General features: G+C 28.2%; 1 protein-coding gene across 1 annotated transcript; it reads left to right on the top strand.

The window, feature by feature from the left end:
• The first annotated feature begins 14,771 nt into the window (after window positions 1-14,771).
• Window positions 14,772-16,854, top strand: LOC125844431 (dof zinc finger protein DOF2.1-like). Its single transcript, XM_049523745.1, has 2 exons — window positions 14,772-14,986; window positions 15,754-16,854. The coding sequence occupies exons 1-2, from the start codon at window positions 14,960-14,962 to the stop codon at window positions 16,642-16,644; spliced, it is 918 nt and encodes a 305-aa protein (XP_049379702.1). The 5' UTR covers window positions 14,772-14,959; the 3' UTR covers window positions 16,645-16,854.
• The last annotated feature ends 213 nt before the right edge of the window (window positions 16,855-17,067 follow it).

Raw genomic sequence — 17,067 nt, 5'->3', positions numbered from 1 at the left:
ATAGAAGAGAGGTGAGGAGATTTGTCTTTATATCTCAAATACATGCGAATCTACTTTGATACAATGTATCTAGAACAAATCACACCTAGTTTTGACCCAATATATACCAGGATACATGCATCTAGACGTATCTAGACACACTAAAATGTGGTAAAATTAAAAATAATACAAACTAAAGTGTATCGAAACTAGTAGGATTTCTGTAAGTTTTCCTTGCGGCAAAACACTAAATAATTTACAAGTGCTACGTGATGACATTTCTACCATTTTAATGTCATACAGAAGCCCGTAAATTGGGGGCCCAAGAACAGAAGCCCAAAAGTTTCTCTTACTTTTAGGATTCAAGGGTTCTTTAATGTTTATTTGTAAAAAAATAATAATTATGGACGCTTTATTTTGATCGCCTCATTTAATTAATATTCGCAGTGTGTTATTTTGCATAAATATTAAAATTTTAGATCATTTTAGGTAAAAATTTATTATTATTTTTTTTCTTCTACTTCGCATTTATATATACATGATTAAAATTTTAGTCAATTTTAAATATGTATTTCAGTTATGTATGATGAAGCAGATATATACATGAAAAAAAAATTAATAAATACTAAATGAATTTGTTAGATTATCAACCTTTAAAAATTAAATTTCAGAAACAAAACTCAAAATTCAAGATTCAAGGCATAATACAAGAATTTTTGTTTAAGTTTTTATTTATTGTTTTAATTATTTTTTTAATAGAAAACAAGTTAGAATTTGCAATTGAGGTACTTTTGAACATGCGTGACAAAAATCTGAATTAACTAATTGGGTCAGTAAATTTGAAATACCAAATAATTCAAAGTTAAAAAGTAATTATCTTCTTATTTCTAAAATAGACGTCATCTTTAAAAAAAAATGACGTTCATTAAGAAATCAATAAATATAATATGTAGTTTACTAAACTATTCTTATTTAATAAATATTTCTTGACAATTTTGCGCCTGTCTAAAGATGAAGTATATGCCTATAAAGATAGAGTTGAAAAGGACTCGATATATAATTAAGGTATCATTTAACTTAGTTTTACTGATATTTATGTCCTCTAATTTAAACAAGTATACACATGTATAACACAATCTATCAACATAATACATGTAAAACACCACGTAAAACATAAATTACCATATAAAATATTCAATATATTATTTTTTATCTTAAATAATTCAGAATACCACTTATTTTGAAACGAAAACAATATACGTATTACAAAAACACAAACAAGAAAGCACTCTTATCTTTCTCAGAACATTCTTTGGAATGTAGTGTTATTGCTAACGGCTCATTTGTATGTACGTATTTATTAATTGAGTTTGTTTCATCAAACTGACCATGACATAAAAACATGTGGCACGTGACTAAACCAGCTTTTGTCACGTGCATATCTATATTTACGTAAAATATGGAGGTTGAGAATTATGATAGTCTAATAGATAATTGTGTGTTTGTATTTCGATATTAGGAGTAATAGTAATAGCATAGTTAATATCTTATTATTTTCGGCATTCTTATGTTTAGTTTTCTGTTTCTACTATTTGTTGTTTCTTGTGCTTCAATTATTTTATTATCTTATTGGTTTTACGCAGTTGGAGGTCTATTTATAATAACATCTCTACCTACACAAGATAGAGTTCAAAATCTACATATATGTTATTCTCCTCAAATTTTACTTGTGAAATTTTATTACGTATATTATAATTGTTGTTGTTGTATATGTTTTCGAACGACCATCGCCCATCACATTTTATGTTGTCCACGCTCTATTTGATGAATCCGACTTTGGGAGTGTTGAGGTTGTCACACATCAATTGTGAGAAGGAATTTAATCTTCTTACGAGATTTTGAAAGATTTTCACCTCATGAATTAATTGAAATTGAGTTCAACCTCATTTGTTTGCATTTAGTGAACATTTGAATCTTAATCATTTAAATCTCAACCATTAAATCTATCTTTAGGTTTGATTCTTAGTTATTGAGTTCTTAATCGGTAAATGTATTTATATTTTTTTCTTGTTACAATCATTTGATGAGTCTGAATAGATATGAATAATCAAAATTTGTAATAAAGTCTTAATGTTATTAAGATGTCTATTCAAGAATTTCTACAAAGATGATAGTTCTTCAATTCAATTTATTCATCAATCACCACTATTACTGTCACCTATCATTGTGAACTATCTCCCCACCCCACCCCCCCCCCCCCCCCCCCCTCCGCCTCCTCCCCCCCCCCCCCCCCCCCCCCCCTTCCGTTGTTGTTGTTCATCGTCAACTACCACCAACTCCAACTCTAACCCCTATCCAAAGCACAATTACTCTCTTCAGCTATAACCATCATATATTTTAATCATCACTATATAAGACTAATCACTGTTATCATTCATCATCATCAATCACTATTGTTGGTCGTTACTGTCATTTACCATTACTTTTAGCTACTATCCATAACATCTACACTATCCAAGACTACCCTAAACAATGCCCATAATTATCACACATCAACACTATCAACTGTCATATACTCTATCAGTCTATCTGTCCTGTTTATATGACTTATTTTCTTTTTTAGTCAGTCACAAAAAGTGTTATTTTATAATAATTACAAATAATTTAACTTTAANGGATAATCAAAATTTGTAATAAAGTCTTAATGTTATTAAGATGTCTATTCAAAAATTTCTACAAAAATGATAGTTCTTCAATTCAATTTATTCGCCAATCACCACTATTACCGTCACCTATCATTGCGAACTATCCCCCCCCCCTTCCCGTTGTTGTTGTTCATCGTCAACACCACCAACTCCAACTCCAACCCCAATCCAAACCACAATTACTATCTTCAGCTATAACCATCATATATTTTAATCATCACTATATAAGACTAATCATTGTTATCATTCATCATCATCAATCACTATTGTTAGTCGTTACTGTCATTTACCATTACTTTTAGCTACTATCCATAACATCTACACTATCCAAGACTACCCTAAACAATGCCCATAATTATCACACATCAACACTATCAACTGTCATATACTCTATCAGTCTATCTGTCCTGTTTATATGACTTATTTTCTTTTTTAGTCAGTCACAAAAAGTGTTATTTTATAATAATTACAAATAATTTAACTTTAAAGTTCCTCTTTTATCCTTGATAAAATAATTTATAACCACACAAATATCTAAAAAAAAATTTAAGCCACAAATTTCAAAAGTCTTCCTTTTTTCTTAAAGACCGTGTGAAGTCAAACGGTCTCACTTAAAATGAAAAGAAGGGAATAACAATTTAACTTTAGAATACTTGTTTTACCCTTAATGAAATAATTTATAGCAACACAAATATCTATCACTTATTTTAGACCACAATTTCTTAAAATCTTTCTTTCTTTCTTAAACTCCATACCAAATCAAACTAACTCATATAAAATGAAACGATTTCGATTCATTTAAATTCAATCCAATCCGCTCATTTCACACTACTTATATGTGGTGGGGCCCTTGTTGAAATGGGGAATGATACCTTACTTGAAGAAGGAGAATTAAGGTAGGGCCAAAAATCCACTAAAAGAATGATATTTCATCAGCTAGCCGCATTTAATATGCCACGTGTCTTATTACTCCAAAAACACGTAGGGTCCACATGTGCCGACCACCCATTAACATGTTTCACTTTTAATTTTTTTTTTTTAGTTTAATGTTCGATATTCATATTAAAACACAATAAAATTTAAATTCATATAGATTATTTTAAAAAAATTTCAATGTCTCAAATTCAAAATAAATGATTAAAGTGTGTTTAGTAGTAAGAAAAATATTTTCTTAAATAAGTCAATTGGTTTGTTATTTTCTTGTATTTGTTATGAATAAAAAATATTATTCTTAAAATATTTTTGTATAATTCAGATAAATAATATGAGTGAAGGGGTTGGGGTAGGGGATGTAGGGCAGTGGAGATAAGACTTATATGGGGGGAGGTTTTATGAAATGTGTTGTAGAATATAAAAGACAAAATAAATGTATTTTTCTCATTTTAAAAATAAAATTTTCTAGAAAAATATTTTAATTTTTTTTTATTAATCAAATATAAACAACAGAAAACATTTTTAAGAAATATTTTCCTCCGTATAAAATACACTCTTAAAGAATTAAAAACTTTTATTTATCCCATCATAACTCGTATTGACCTAGCTCGTTGGCCCGTAAGTTTTAATTTTCCTCGGCTCGTATAAATAAGGAGTTGAAGATAAATTGATTACTACAAAAATATTTTGAAAATTAAGATATTGTATTTAATTAAACAAACCTTATAAGTAAAACTTATAAGAGTTACATGTATTAAATAAATATTATTAATGATATTTTGAAATTTTAAATTTAAGTACTATTATTTTATATAGTTATTTAATACTAAAAGTAGTAAGAAAAAAATTACTTTATTTAATAAAATAGAATATCTATTTTTATAAATAGTATAAGTATAAGAGTCAAAAAGATTTGAAACAAATAGAGTATCTTGAATAGTGTAGAACTCTTTTATTATTGTAACTTATCGTTAATTGTATTTGTAATAAATTTTGAACGGATGAAATATAGATTTTATTGATGAATATTTTTTAGTATAATATTATATACGTTATTGATTATATTTTCCTAAATTTAATCTGTAATTTAAAATTGTTGTTTGCATTATTTTCAAACGTAGGATGATGCATATCTACTTATGAGCTCAAGCAACACTTTAATATTTCGAATTGATTTCGATCATTTCGACTTTTAAAAAAAAGTGTAATATTTTTTAACACCATATGTGCCACAAATCAAAACAGCACTGATTAGAAAAACATAATAACATATGATTAGCTAAAAAATACTACACCAATTATATTATAGTATTACCTTGAAACTTTAGAATTAAGTGATGAGACCATAGACAGACAATTTCACTAACCCCTAATTATTAGTCAAACACATGTCAAGGAATTATCTAACATAGTTTTTTCAAATGTTCATTGTTTGACAAAAAAGCAACCAACATGATAGTGATATTCAGATTTGATTTCTTATTCGGTGTCTGATATCGCTTTTAAGTATCATTAAAGTCGAATTTGTCAGAAAGTCTCACATTAAAGAGTAATACAATTTCAAAAAGAAAAAAGCAACGGCATATATACTCATCGGTCAATAAAATTTGAATTCGAAATCTCTAATTAAGAATGAAGAAATATTATTATTCCACTACAACTCTTAATTGATAGATACCTTATAAATTTGGGATAATTTCAGAGACCTTTCTCGACGTTTTGATGTACAACACAAAATAAAGGAGATAGACGTAATATCGTAAACCAAAAAAGATGTGAGTGTTATAGAGCGAAACCTGAAAGGAATTTTCTGGAATTATTTCTATAAATTACTATTTTTTAATTAATTAGGACAAAAAAGAGGATCATGGTTTAATTTCCTAGTCAGACACTTGATTTGTACTATGATTATCCCATGAATGAGTTGTTATTAATTAGTGCATTACCTAACGTGTGGACAAACTATGATTACATTTTGTCTTTTAACATAAATTTAGTCATACATGTGATTTGTGAAATCATAAATATGATTAATTGGAATATATATAGTTTACTAATTAATCTTAGACACATGCAACATTAGGTTACTTTCTTGTGATGTGAACACAAATAGTATTAATTAATTAAAGATGATATGATGATTTTGTTTGAAAAAAAGGGGTAAAATTTTCAATGCATCCAATTAGATCAATCAATTACAAATGAACCTTGTCAAATAAGGTTGGAATATTTATATAATAGAATACTTTGTGTTGAAACAACCTACCATGATTTGCTCCTTCAACAAACTATATAATATTGAATAGAAATGACTACTAATAGGATCGAAATGGGGTGGAGCGAAATTTATCTTATGTAGAGTGAGTTAAAAATGCTAAAAAATGTTATACGGGACAGAACAAAACAGGTCAGGATGGTGCAGGACGATTTTACTTTTTTAGGGTAAGCTCAACTCGCCCTGCACCTGCCAATGGCCACCCTAACTAGGAAGAGAAATNGGCCACCCAAACTAGGAAGAGAAATATATATATATATATATATATATATATATATATTGAATAGAAATGTTTAAGAAAAAAAATCACCTTAGCCACACATTTAATAACTATGAACGATCATATTTCCCAAAATATGAATTGAGCTTTGATATGTATATCATATTAAAATTATTGAAATATTCTAATATTCAATACACTTCAAATAATTCGAATATTCTAATATTTCTAAAAAAAATTATGAATATTTAACTGAAGATCAACTATCCTTTAAGAATACAAACCACAAACATGGAAACCTAGGGGATCATAGTGAGTTTGTCATAACACCCCAACCAAATTCTTTTTTGTTCTTGAGCGCTATAACAACCTCGGCGATCATGGTACGTGATGGAAAAACTTGTTGAACTTAGAAGAGTTCACTTAATATATATGTCGTACGCGTTGGATGCTAATCTCGGATCTCTTCCACCCCAATTTAGGGGCATCGTGACAAATCCACTCTTGGAATTTGAGAGTTGGTCATTCCTCTCTCATATAGCGGATTATATCATTACATTCACGATAAATCAAAACGTCCTGACCAACCAACTATTAAAAATTAAAGTAGACAAAATTAAAAAAATTAATTAAAACATTCTCAAAGGCCAATGAGCTCAAAGCACAAAGCAAATCCTTTATTTGATTTTCTTATAATGTTTGATTAGAACCTTCTGCCTATTCTGAACATGACATTCTTTTTTTTTACACTATAGTTTTTACTAATTTTTATGTGTTTTATCAAAAGAGGAAAATAGGAATGCAAATCCTTGCAGATTCTTTTCTTTGTTAGTACTCCCCTTCTATTATTTATAATTTAATTTTATATTTGCAAATTTGAGGCTCAATTTCCTAAACATTCCCACAAGCAGTCCCCACATTTTACCTTTTTTGTCAGTATTAATGTTTTATTTTGACTGATGGCAAAATATTTGACCAGTCAACTTATTATAAACTTGACTAATCCCTATGGCATAGTGACTTCATCATCCACTATTTGTCTCACTTTAATTTGTCTTCTATATATGTCCATCACTAAAAGTGGAGGGTTGTTAATAATAAAAAATAAAATATCAACAAGATTAATTTTTGAATTTTTCCTAAGATATTATGGAAATATTCTCAATTAATTTATTGAAATGAGTTAATAATTTGTCAATTGTCAAGTGATTATCATGAGGAAGACTTACGCCTTGTTTGGATGGTTGTTATGATGTGTATTGTATTATATTGTTAGTCTAAATATAATGTTTGATTTGATTGTTACTTAAGTTTTATTGTATTGTATTGTTTAAATTCATCGTTAGGTAACGACGAAAAGAACAATTTCTATAACAATCGATTTGGTGTGCTCGCATCGTTGCTTTAGTATTTTCTTCTCATTTTATCTTTCATTAATATTTAATAATTCGATTTTATCATTTACCATACATTTTCATAGTATGTAGCTCTACCCCCGTACACCACAATTTCTTATAATTTTGTCATTTCAATTATGGATATGTAATATTATGTAATAATGCAGGACGATATACAATCTAAACATTGTATTCAGCAAATCAATACAATACATTATGAAACAAGAAACAAAGTGTTAGGATATGTCTAATACGGACCAAAAAATATTTTTTCAATTGTTCAAAAAAAATGTCCTTGATTAAAGATTTTTCATATCGTGAATTCAAAATCGAAACCTAAAGAAAAATAACATCACATCATTTGGTAGTTGAATCATGTAACAACTGATAAATAGTGAGTCATGCATTTTCAGTGTATTAGTCTTCATATTTTCTTAAATTCAAAGTTTGAGTTCTCATGCACCTTTAGAATACTTTTTCTACACAGTTTCCCATATTTATTTTTTCCTAGTTGTTTTTTTATTATTAGTCCTAAAATAGAGTAGGAACAAAAATATTTAGCCATTTGCATAGGATCCAAAGATAATCAAAGAAAGTGGTGGGATCAATAATTGATTGATCTTTTGATGAAATGATGAATTGTATCATTATGTTATTTGAGAGATAATGAGTGGTTAGAATATTTTTTGGTTGTTGTAGTTAGGTAACAAATATTACTTCCTCCGTCTCAAATTATTTTTCATAAAATATTTATGATTAATTAGTTATTTTTTCACTTCATTTGTAATAGTAATAGTTCTTGAAAACTGTCAACACTTCAATAGAATAAATATTTAGTGAAGAGAGACTACTCTTTCCATTCAATTTTACTTTTTTTTTATACTAAAAATAGATCATTGTCTACTTTTACTTGTCTAGTTTAAAAAATCAAGAAACGATTTACCATTTTATTTTTATTTTCTAACAAGTGAGATGATTTATAATAATTAGGGGTGACATAGTAAAATAATTATTTCATTTATTATTTCTAAGATGGATATGTCAAGTTAAACATGGATCAAAGGAGTATATATATCTTAAGACATAAATAAATATAAAATAGTCAGAGTTCCTCTTTTTTTTATAAAGAAAAACATTTTTTTAAAAGAGTAAAAAATTCAAATATATCATCGAACTTTGAGAAAAAATTCTATTTGGCTCATCTATGTCATTTCGATCCATTTGAGAAAAGACTCATTTGTGCAATTATTTGTTACCTGTAATAACATATATAAGCCAAACTTTTAACGGATGACATATATAAGCCTTTTCTCAGACAAAAATGACATAGATGAGCCAAAATTTTAATGAATGACATAAATGAGCCTTTTTGATTCATTCTCACAATTCAATAACATGTCTGAGATAAATAATTTGAGACGAAGAAAATACTACCGACTATTGATGACATTGATTTCCCACCACTCCAAGAATCTAGGTTCTAAATTAGGTAATATTGGAAAAAGAGAGGAAAAGGAAAGTTAATTTGGCTATGTACTAGTCCTCTCTTTATTTGCTTTTAATTGGTTAATTATTCCCTTCTTGTATATTAGTGGATTGCATGTGCTCTTCATTTGCTATCTTAATGGATAAGAAAGTCATTAAAATTAATTCATTGTATAAAATTCCCTTCAACAACCACCATTAACATTTTCATTAAGCTTAATTAATTGCCATGTAAATCCTCTTCTTAGATTTATATATATTAGCATAATTAATTCAACTGATAAATTTTATATTTCAACAACCACCTCCACTTTATTGTCATTAATTGTGCAAAAAAAAAATTCTTCTTATTTTGCACTCCATTTTCTTTGTTTCTCATTTGATGGTTAATATCTATATTGAAGTCAACTAATCTGAATTTATATTTAGTAAGGTCCATTAAAGATATTAAGTTCGATTAATTTGAATATGTGTTTAGTAAGCTCCGTTAAAGAAACAGGCCTTTTTAATCACATTTTTCATTTCACGATTCAAATTAAAGATATCTAATTAATTACGCAGGAATCTTATCTATTCAATCATAATTGCATTTCATAATTTTTTTAATATTCAAACTATATCACATAAATTGAAAATAAACCGTATTTTCGATTGATGTAGTACTAAATTACCAAAAATATTCACATTAAAAAAAGGTAATAAAAGGAGATAAGGGTCTGAAAAATATCCCAACTTTGGTCGGATTTGCTGTTGCGATACTAAACTTTCATAAGGACCTATTACCTCTCTAGACTATTTAATACTGTATTTTTTACCCCCTAAACTATTTAATAGTGTATTTTAAAGGTATATATGTGCCCACGTGGGCACATTACTATTTATAATTTTGTATTATTTTTTATGTCCACGTGGGCAAATATATATGTTTAAAATATGATATTAAATAGTCTAGGGAGGTAATAGGTCCTCATGAAAGTTTAGTATCGCAAAAGTAAATTCGACCAAAGTTAAAATATTTTTCAGACTCTTATCCCTAATAAAAGAAAACTTTGAGAATAAGAAATGTCCATATGAGATAAGGTACCATAATTTGACGATGAAGCAGTGCTTCAAACAGAAGTAGGACAGTAAATAATTAATAATTGTCCATAGATAAGGTAGCACAATTTGATTACGTCATCCGTCTTAAAATACGTGTTATTTTTGTAAAAATTACATTTATTATAAAAATAATAAATATACTAAATATAAAAAGATGAAAAGGGTATAGTTGAAAAAAATATAAGACTAGTTTTTAGCTTGAATTCCTAAAATTACATTTATTTTGAGACAAAAAAAAAATACTTATTTTGAGACGAAGAAAAATACATATAATTTTGTGTTCATTTCGTTTTCTTCAAGCACAAACTTGTATAATGCAACGTGGCATTAAATAGAGAGTAAACTTTGTTCGTAAACAATGAGTGGGCAAACATAATGGAACAAATGAATTATGTATGTAGTGTTATAATGACAACACCTTATACCATAAAAAATATTCTAGTGGAATTTAAGTACTCAATTCATTTTTAGTCACAGATTTCGAATTTAAATTTTATAAAGATAGCTATAATATAATGATATTAAATTCATCAAAATTTAGTATTTTAATATGGATGATTAGGTGTAAAATATTTATTATAATTATAATAAATAAGTCTAAAATTTTAAAATTACAATGAATTCAGTGATAAGAACCTTAGAGATTGCTCCTCAAAGTGAGACTTCTCTGCTTAGTTTAACTTCAGATTAATTAGATTTCAAAATAGATATTGCTCGAAATATATAAAGTCATTTTTAGCGGAAAGTGTTTTATTCTTTAAAATTATCTTTTCGTTGTAAATTCAAAATTAGTCATTCTACAAATTGCATATAGATATTAAGTGGGAAAAATATAAAATAAAATATCTTATCATGACATATTTTTTTAATTTATCCAATAGATGGTCGTGTATAATCATTTGGAATGGCACATCTTTCTTGTACTCGAATTTTCTATGGCTGAGAGGTTACCTACCAATTATAATTAAAAGTTTGAGTAGCATTAAATTAGTGAATTGTTTGAATATTTGTTTTAATTTTGGCGGGAAGTGTTTTTCTCTCTAAACTAGTCGATATTTCAAAATCAGAAGCGAAGCTAAAGATTAACATGAGTTTGGCCAAATCTAATAGCATTGGCTCAAACTTTATATTTATATTTAATTACAACTTTAATAACTATCACTTAATATCGATATTTTAAATTTTAAATTTATGAAGTTTGAATTCTAATTCCGCGTCTATATCGAATGTGAGTTGCCTGGCCAAATGTGGCCAACTTTGCCTATTTTCATGATCATCATTTGTCCCTTTCATTTACCAATCTTCAAGTACAAACATTATTAACATTTCTATTGTTTTCCATGGACCCCATTATTTAGTCAACAATTTTTTCTTTTTCTAACTTTTTTTTAGTACCGTTATGGTAAGACTTAAGTTATCGATTCAAATTTAATCATAGTTTGACGATTTTAGAGTTTTACCCTAGAAAATAAACACAAATTAAAATTCATTTCAAGGTAAAAAATAATTAATTTATTTTTATATTATTTGAAATTAGACTAATTTTATCATTCATTGAACTATTAATTCAAAATTATCGAGATTTTTTCCAATAATTTTTATCGAAATTTCAATCTGAGGGCAATTTTAAATCATATAGACAAAAGTTGACGGAAAAATCCAGACTTTTTTTTCTAATATCTTTTCATCGCTATAAGGCAGATGAAGTTCGACATCAATAAAGAGAAAGACTTTCTTCTAAAATGCTAGATCCCATCTTTCATGCTTCTGGTTCCGTGGAAGGTGAAAGGGCCAGGGACAGAACTCCGGGCACATAACTCCTGGGGGAGCACTCTCCAGGGACATAACAACATTCTGTCACAAACAAAAGATCCCAAAATCACACTGCCTGTATGAACAAACAAACTTTGCACAACCAGCNTTTTTATCGAAATTTCAATCTGAGGGCAATTTTAAATCATATAGACAAAAGTTGAAGGAAAAATCCAGACTTTTTTTCTTTTGAAGCGACATGTGGAATTTGTCTATTTAACATCGAAATTAAAAAGGGTAAATACAAAATAATTTTATTTATTTTTAAATTAACAACCCCAAAAAATAGATTTCTTGGCTTTTTAATTCTTTTCACCTTTTGGGTGAATTTTTAAATTAACAACACCAAAAGATAGAATTCTTTGCTTTTAATTCTTTTTACCTTTTGGGTGATCAATTATTTAGAGCAAAAATGTTGTTCCATCTTTCTGAGAAAAAAATATTATTTTCTTTAATTACTTTTTAACTAGAAAAGGAATTCTTGATTGTTAGGTCTTTTTAAATTTTATGATCATCATATCATTTAAATGATAAAATATACTTTCCTTCCTTTGGTAAATAATTGATTAGAAATACTAAATTAAAGTCTTTGGACTGAGAGATTTAATCATATAATAAGTGTACTTAAATGTAATTTTAAAAATTATAGTAGGATGATAAGTGTCATTTCAAAAAGTATTGGGGTTTGGAATATGAAACAATAGATTGCATGTCATCTTGATTTGCAATACTTAATAATATAAACTTCAGATAGTGGTTAAACATTTTTTCATGACTTTCGATTTTACTCAAAAGAAATCTTTAGATTATAATCTAAGAAATCTTTTAAAATAAATAAACTAATAACATTTACTATTTAATTATCTCAAAAAGGGATAAATAATAAAAAAAAATCACAATAGATATTATCGAGCCCAAAGATTGATGCGCGTCAAGCTATAAAGGGTATCATGATACAACCTGAAGCAGAGGAAAAAAATATAAAGTACGTTATTGTTTAGTCTAATTTTTATGAAAGCTTTAACAATATATGGACTGATTATAGTATGAGTATTTTTATTTATAAATTCATTTATTTAATCTTAGTATAGAAATATAAAAAAAAATACATTTATCATATTCTATTTTCTTCGATTTGTCGTTTGCTTTTCAAAGTCTATAACTAAATATCGAATACTGAATAAAAAAATGAGAAAAATGCATAATAATCCAAAACTATATACAACCAAAATTTGTATGATATATATAGAGAAGTAGAGTGCAAGAAAGCTTTGTAGTTAGCATGTAAATTAAATTTTGCTGTTAAAATTATTCTTAGCCTAACAGAAAAATGACATGAGCAAACATAAGGTCATGGCTCATGACCTTTCAAACAGGACAAAAGAATCACTAAATAATTAACTAAATCGTAATGCGATGATTGAAATTTCTCTACTTTAAATTAAAAGTTTTGAAATTAAATAAACCATTAGTCATGTATTTTTCTTTTATTAAGAGTATCACTCCGAACTTGACATATAAAATTCAGATTTAATCGGATCTCAATTCAAAAGTGCGAAACTGGTGTATGGAAGGGATCTTTATAGTGTTTAAGTGGGGACCAAAGAATTGGACAAATATATAGAGGGCCCCACTATATGTATAGTTGCATTTTCACACATGAATGGGTCCCACAAACAGATGGAAATCATTCTCCTAGTTGAATGAATAGTAACGGAAAATATATGCGGAGATCTCGAGTTTAAGTCTTGGATATAAAAAGATTTTTGATAGAGAGTGCTTTCTTTGAATGAGGTCCTACGTAATATAAATTCAAATATAGTCGGACTTCAATATAAATATCATACATTGAATAAAAGAAACAAGAAATAATGTAAAAAGTATTTATACAATTACATATTACATAGTAGTAAATAGTAGCAAATCTATCATTACAGACAAATTAAACTATAGTATCATGAAAAAATAATAATCTATTCTAGCTTCTTCTTATTTTGGTTAAAGTGTTGCTATCATTATTTCATAAATTGAAATTTTTCTTTAAATATTAGGAAAAAGGATAAATATATTCCCAAGCTTATATAAATGGTTTGCAGATACCCTTCGTCATATTTTTGGGATATTGGTGTCTCTACCGTTGAAAAACTAGAGCATATATGTCCTTCACTCTAACAGAAGACTAGAAACATGTGACGCAATCTTATCCATCGATCCGATATTTAATAAATGTCGAGTCAGTAGATAAGATTACGACACGAGTATGTCCGTTAGTATAAAGGGTATATATGCTCTAGTATTTAGACGGCAGAGGCATCAAAGTTTCAAAAGTATGACGAAGGGTATCTGCATATCATTTACAATAGTTTGGAATATATTTGTCCTTTTTCACTTAAATATATGTTTGATTCTGAAATTTGATCTGATTTCTAGTTTCAAAAACTGTCTCAGATCAGTTTAGTGTTTTTAGGACTTCAACTCATAAAACTTTGTTAAGAGTGTCACTCCCCACTTCCCTCTTAAATTTAGTAAATATTATACACAAATCTAAATTTAATTAAGCTTTAATATGATTACTCCGCACTTCGAATAAGAAACCAAACGAAAATTCTTGTTACTATACACTAGAAATTTCCATTTATCTTTTTCTATGTGTATTACTATTAACTTTGTTTGCGTGCTAAAATGCCTTGATAGATGCACACATTTCTCGTACACCCTTTTGTAATCATTACACCATTCATTTTTCTCGCTCCTGCACCGCAATCCATACTGTTATCGACTAATGGATACTATACACAACCCCACCCCCCACTCACCTTCTTTCCATCCTTTTATTTTCTTCTATATATACACTTGAACTTAGAGAGAGAGGGCTATAAGTTTTTTTTTCTTTTCTTAAAGCTTTTGTATTACTAAAATTCTTCTCTCTATTCATATCATCCAATCTCTTCTACTTTTCTTCAACTTTTATACATTAATTTTGGTTTCAAAATATATCCAGAAACTGAAAATAAAGATAAAAATTGAGTTGCTAGCTACACACAGCTGATTAATGTGCATAATGGATCAGCAGCAGCAGGTAAATATAATAGTAAAAGTGTTTGTTATCTTTTGGTTATTTTTATTGGGGTTTTCTGTGTTTTTGGTAAGTAAATTGCTCGTGGTTGTTCAATCATTTGATTTATAGTTATAGAAAAAAAAAAAGAGATGTAATAAAGTAGTTTTGTTGTTTTGGGGATCTTCTATTCTTTGATTTTTCTTTTTTTCTTACTCTTTTTTGTGTGTTCATGTTTTTTTTTTTTCACAATTTTTCATTTTTTTCCCTTTTGCACAAAAAACTATTTGACTAATGTTTTGCTTAAAATACAAGAGATTTTTTTTTTAAAAAAAAAGAGAAAGGAAATCTAGAGAGTGTACTATTTAGGTTTTGCAAATTTGGTACATAAATAACATTTAGGTTTAGCAAATTTTGTCAATGATTTTAAGCAACATTGTTTAGGTACTTTGAATTTTATTTACTTTACTCAATGATACTATGAATTAGTACGGTGTATTGTGAAAATTCATCATAAATTGAATAGTTTTACAGTTCTTTATCTGGATTTGAAACCAACAATGTGAGCGGCTGAGTTAAGTTCTAATCTAAAAAGAACAACTCAGAGCATCATTATACATCCCACGTGTTCCCACTAGGTTCAAAGAAGCCCGCACCCCAATGGATGTGATGCTTAGTATTGTTTTCATAACTCAAACACCTCGTGACTTGATGACAATTTTGGTGTTTGCTTCAAGGCTTGCCCACATTTGAGTTCTAAATCTCACGTTTTCTTAATTTGTGCCCTCCAGGAAATGTCTTCACAAACACTAGAAAGCATGTTGGTTTGCACAAAACCAGATCAAGATCAAAAGAAGCCAAGGCCAGCAGAACAACAGCCTCAGAAATGTCCAAGATGTGACTCTGCCAACACAAAATTCTGTTACTACAACAATTACAGCCTCACTCAGCCCAGATACTTCTGCAAATCTTGCAGAAGGTACTGGACTAAAGGAGGTACGCTCAGAAACGTTCCAGTTGGTGGTGGTTGTAGAAAAAACAAAAAATTATCATCAACAACATCAGCAAAGCGATCAAGTGAAGATAACATTAGCCCAAACATCAGTAATCCAATACCTTCCTATGATTCCTCAACTGATTTGAGCCTAGCATTTGCTAGGCTCCAGAAACAGACAAATGCACATTTGGAGATCGATCAAGAACATGACAACAACAACAACAACAACATGTCAATGATGTACAATACTGGCAACAACTGTACTAGTACTGCCTTTCTTGATGCATTAAGAGGTGGATTTGTCGAAAATGCCCCAAATCATCATGGATTGTTTCATCACAACATGTATAATTACGCGAACATGGGGCAATTAGTAGAGAATGGAGAAATGGGAATGAGTTATGATCAAGATCAAATGAGTATTGGTACAAGTACTACAATGATGACAACGATAGTGAAGCAAGAGATGTGCAACATGGCACGATCAACAGAAGGTCATGACCTGAATAACATTAATAACAACAACAAAGTCTTGTGTGGATTTCCATGGCAACAAATGAATGGAGATCATCATGTTAACAACATGCATACGAATGATTTTGAATATTCAACTAACAAGCAAAGTTGGAATGGATTTGGAGGTTCTTCTAATTGGCATGGTCTTATTAATAGCCCTTTAATGTAGATGTTTAATTAGAAGAAGAAAAAAAAAAGGTAGTATTTTGATTATTAATTCTTAGATTAGACTGTTTTAATTTTTAAATTAAATATCTAAGAATTTTGTGTTTAGATGTTTTGATTCATCTGAATTATTAATCCCTATGTTGTTTTTTGCTTTTTTTGGTTTCATGGGCTGTGTATCTTTTTAGTTTGTTTGTCTAATATTGATTGACAAATTAATGAAACTTAATTTTTGTTTTCTTATATTCTATTGCAAATTTTTTTTACCCTTTTTAAATGACAATATTTCATTTTTAGTTTTTGTTTAAGAAAAAAAAAATACCTTTTAACTTTAAACTTTCCATTTTAAGCTTATTGGAATAATAAGTTTAGGGGTTAATCTGTTATAGAATTTGAGATTAACTTTATTTTGTGTTTTAGATAATTC

Source organism: Solanum stenotomum, chromosome 11 (genome assembly GCF_019186545.1).
Source record: "Solanum stenotomum isolate F172 chromosome 11, ASM1918654v1, whole genome shotgun sequence".
Classification (NCBI taxonomy): Eukaryota; Viridiplantae; Streptophyta; class Magnoliopsida; order Solanales; family Solanaceae; genus Solanum; species Solanum stenotomum.
Note: the sequence above shows the minus strand (reverse complement) of the source record. Positions and strands in the feature narration are given on the sequence as shown.

What these genes read in the sequence shown, in the direction of transcription:
- LOC125844431 (XM_049523745.1), top strand. Translation starts at nt 14,960, where the DNA reads ATGTGCATAATGGATCAGCAGCAGCAG. An exon ending in TAATGGATCAGCAGCAGCAG is followed by an intron (nt 14,987 to 15,753) that starts GTAAATATAATA and finishes TGTGCCCTCCAG; the next exon opens with GAAATGTCTTCACAAACACT.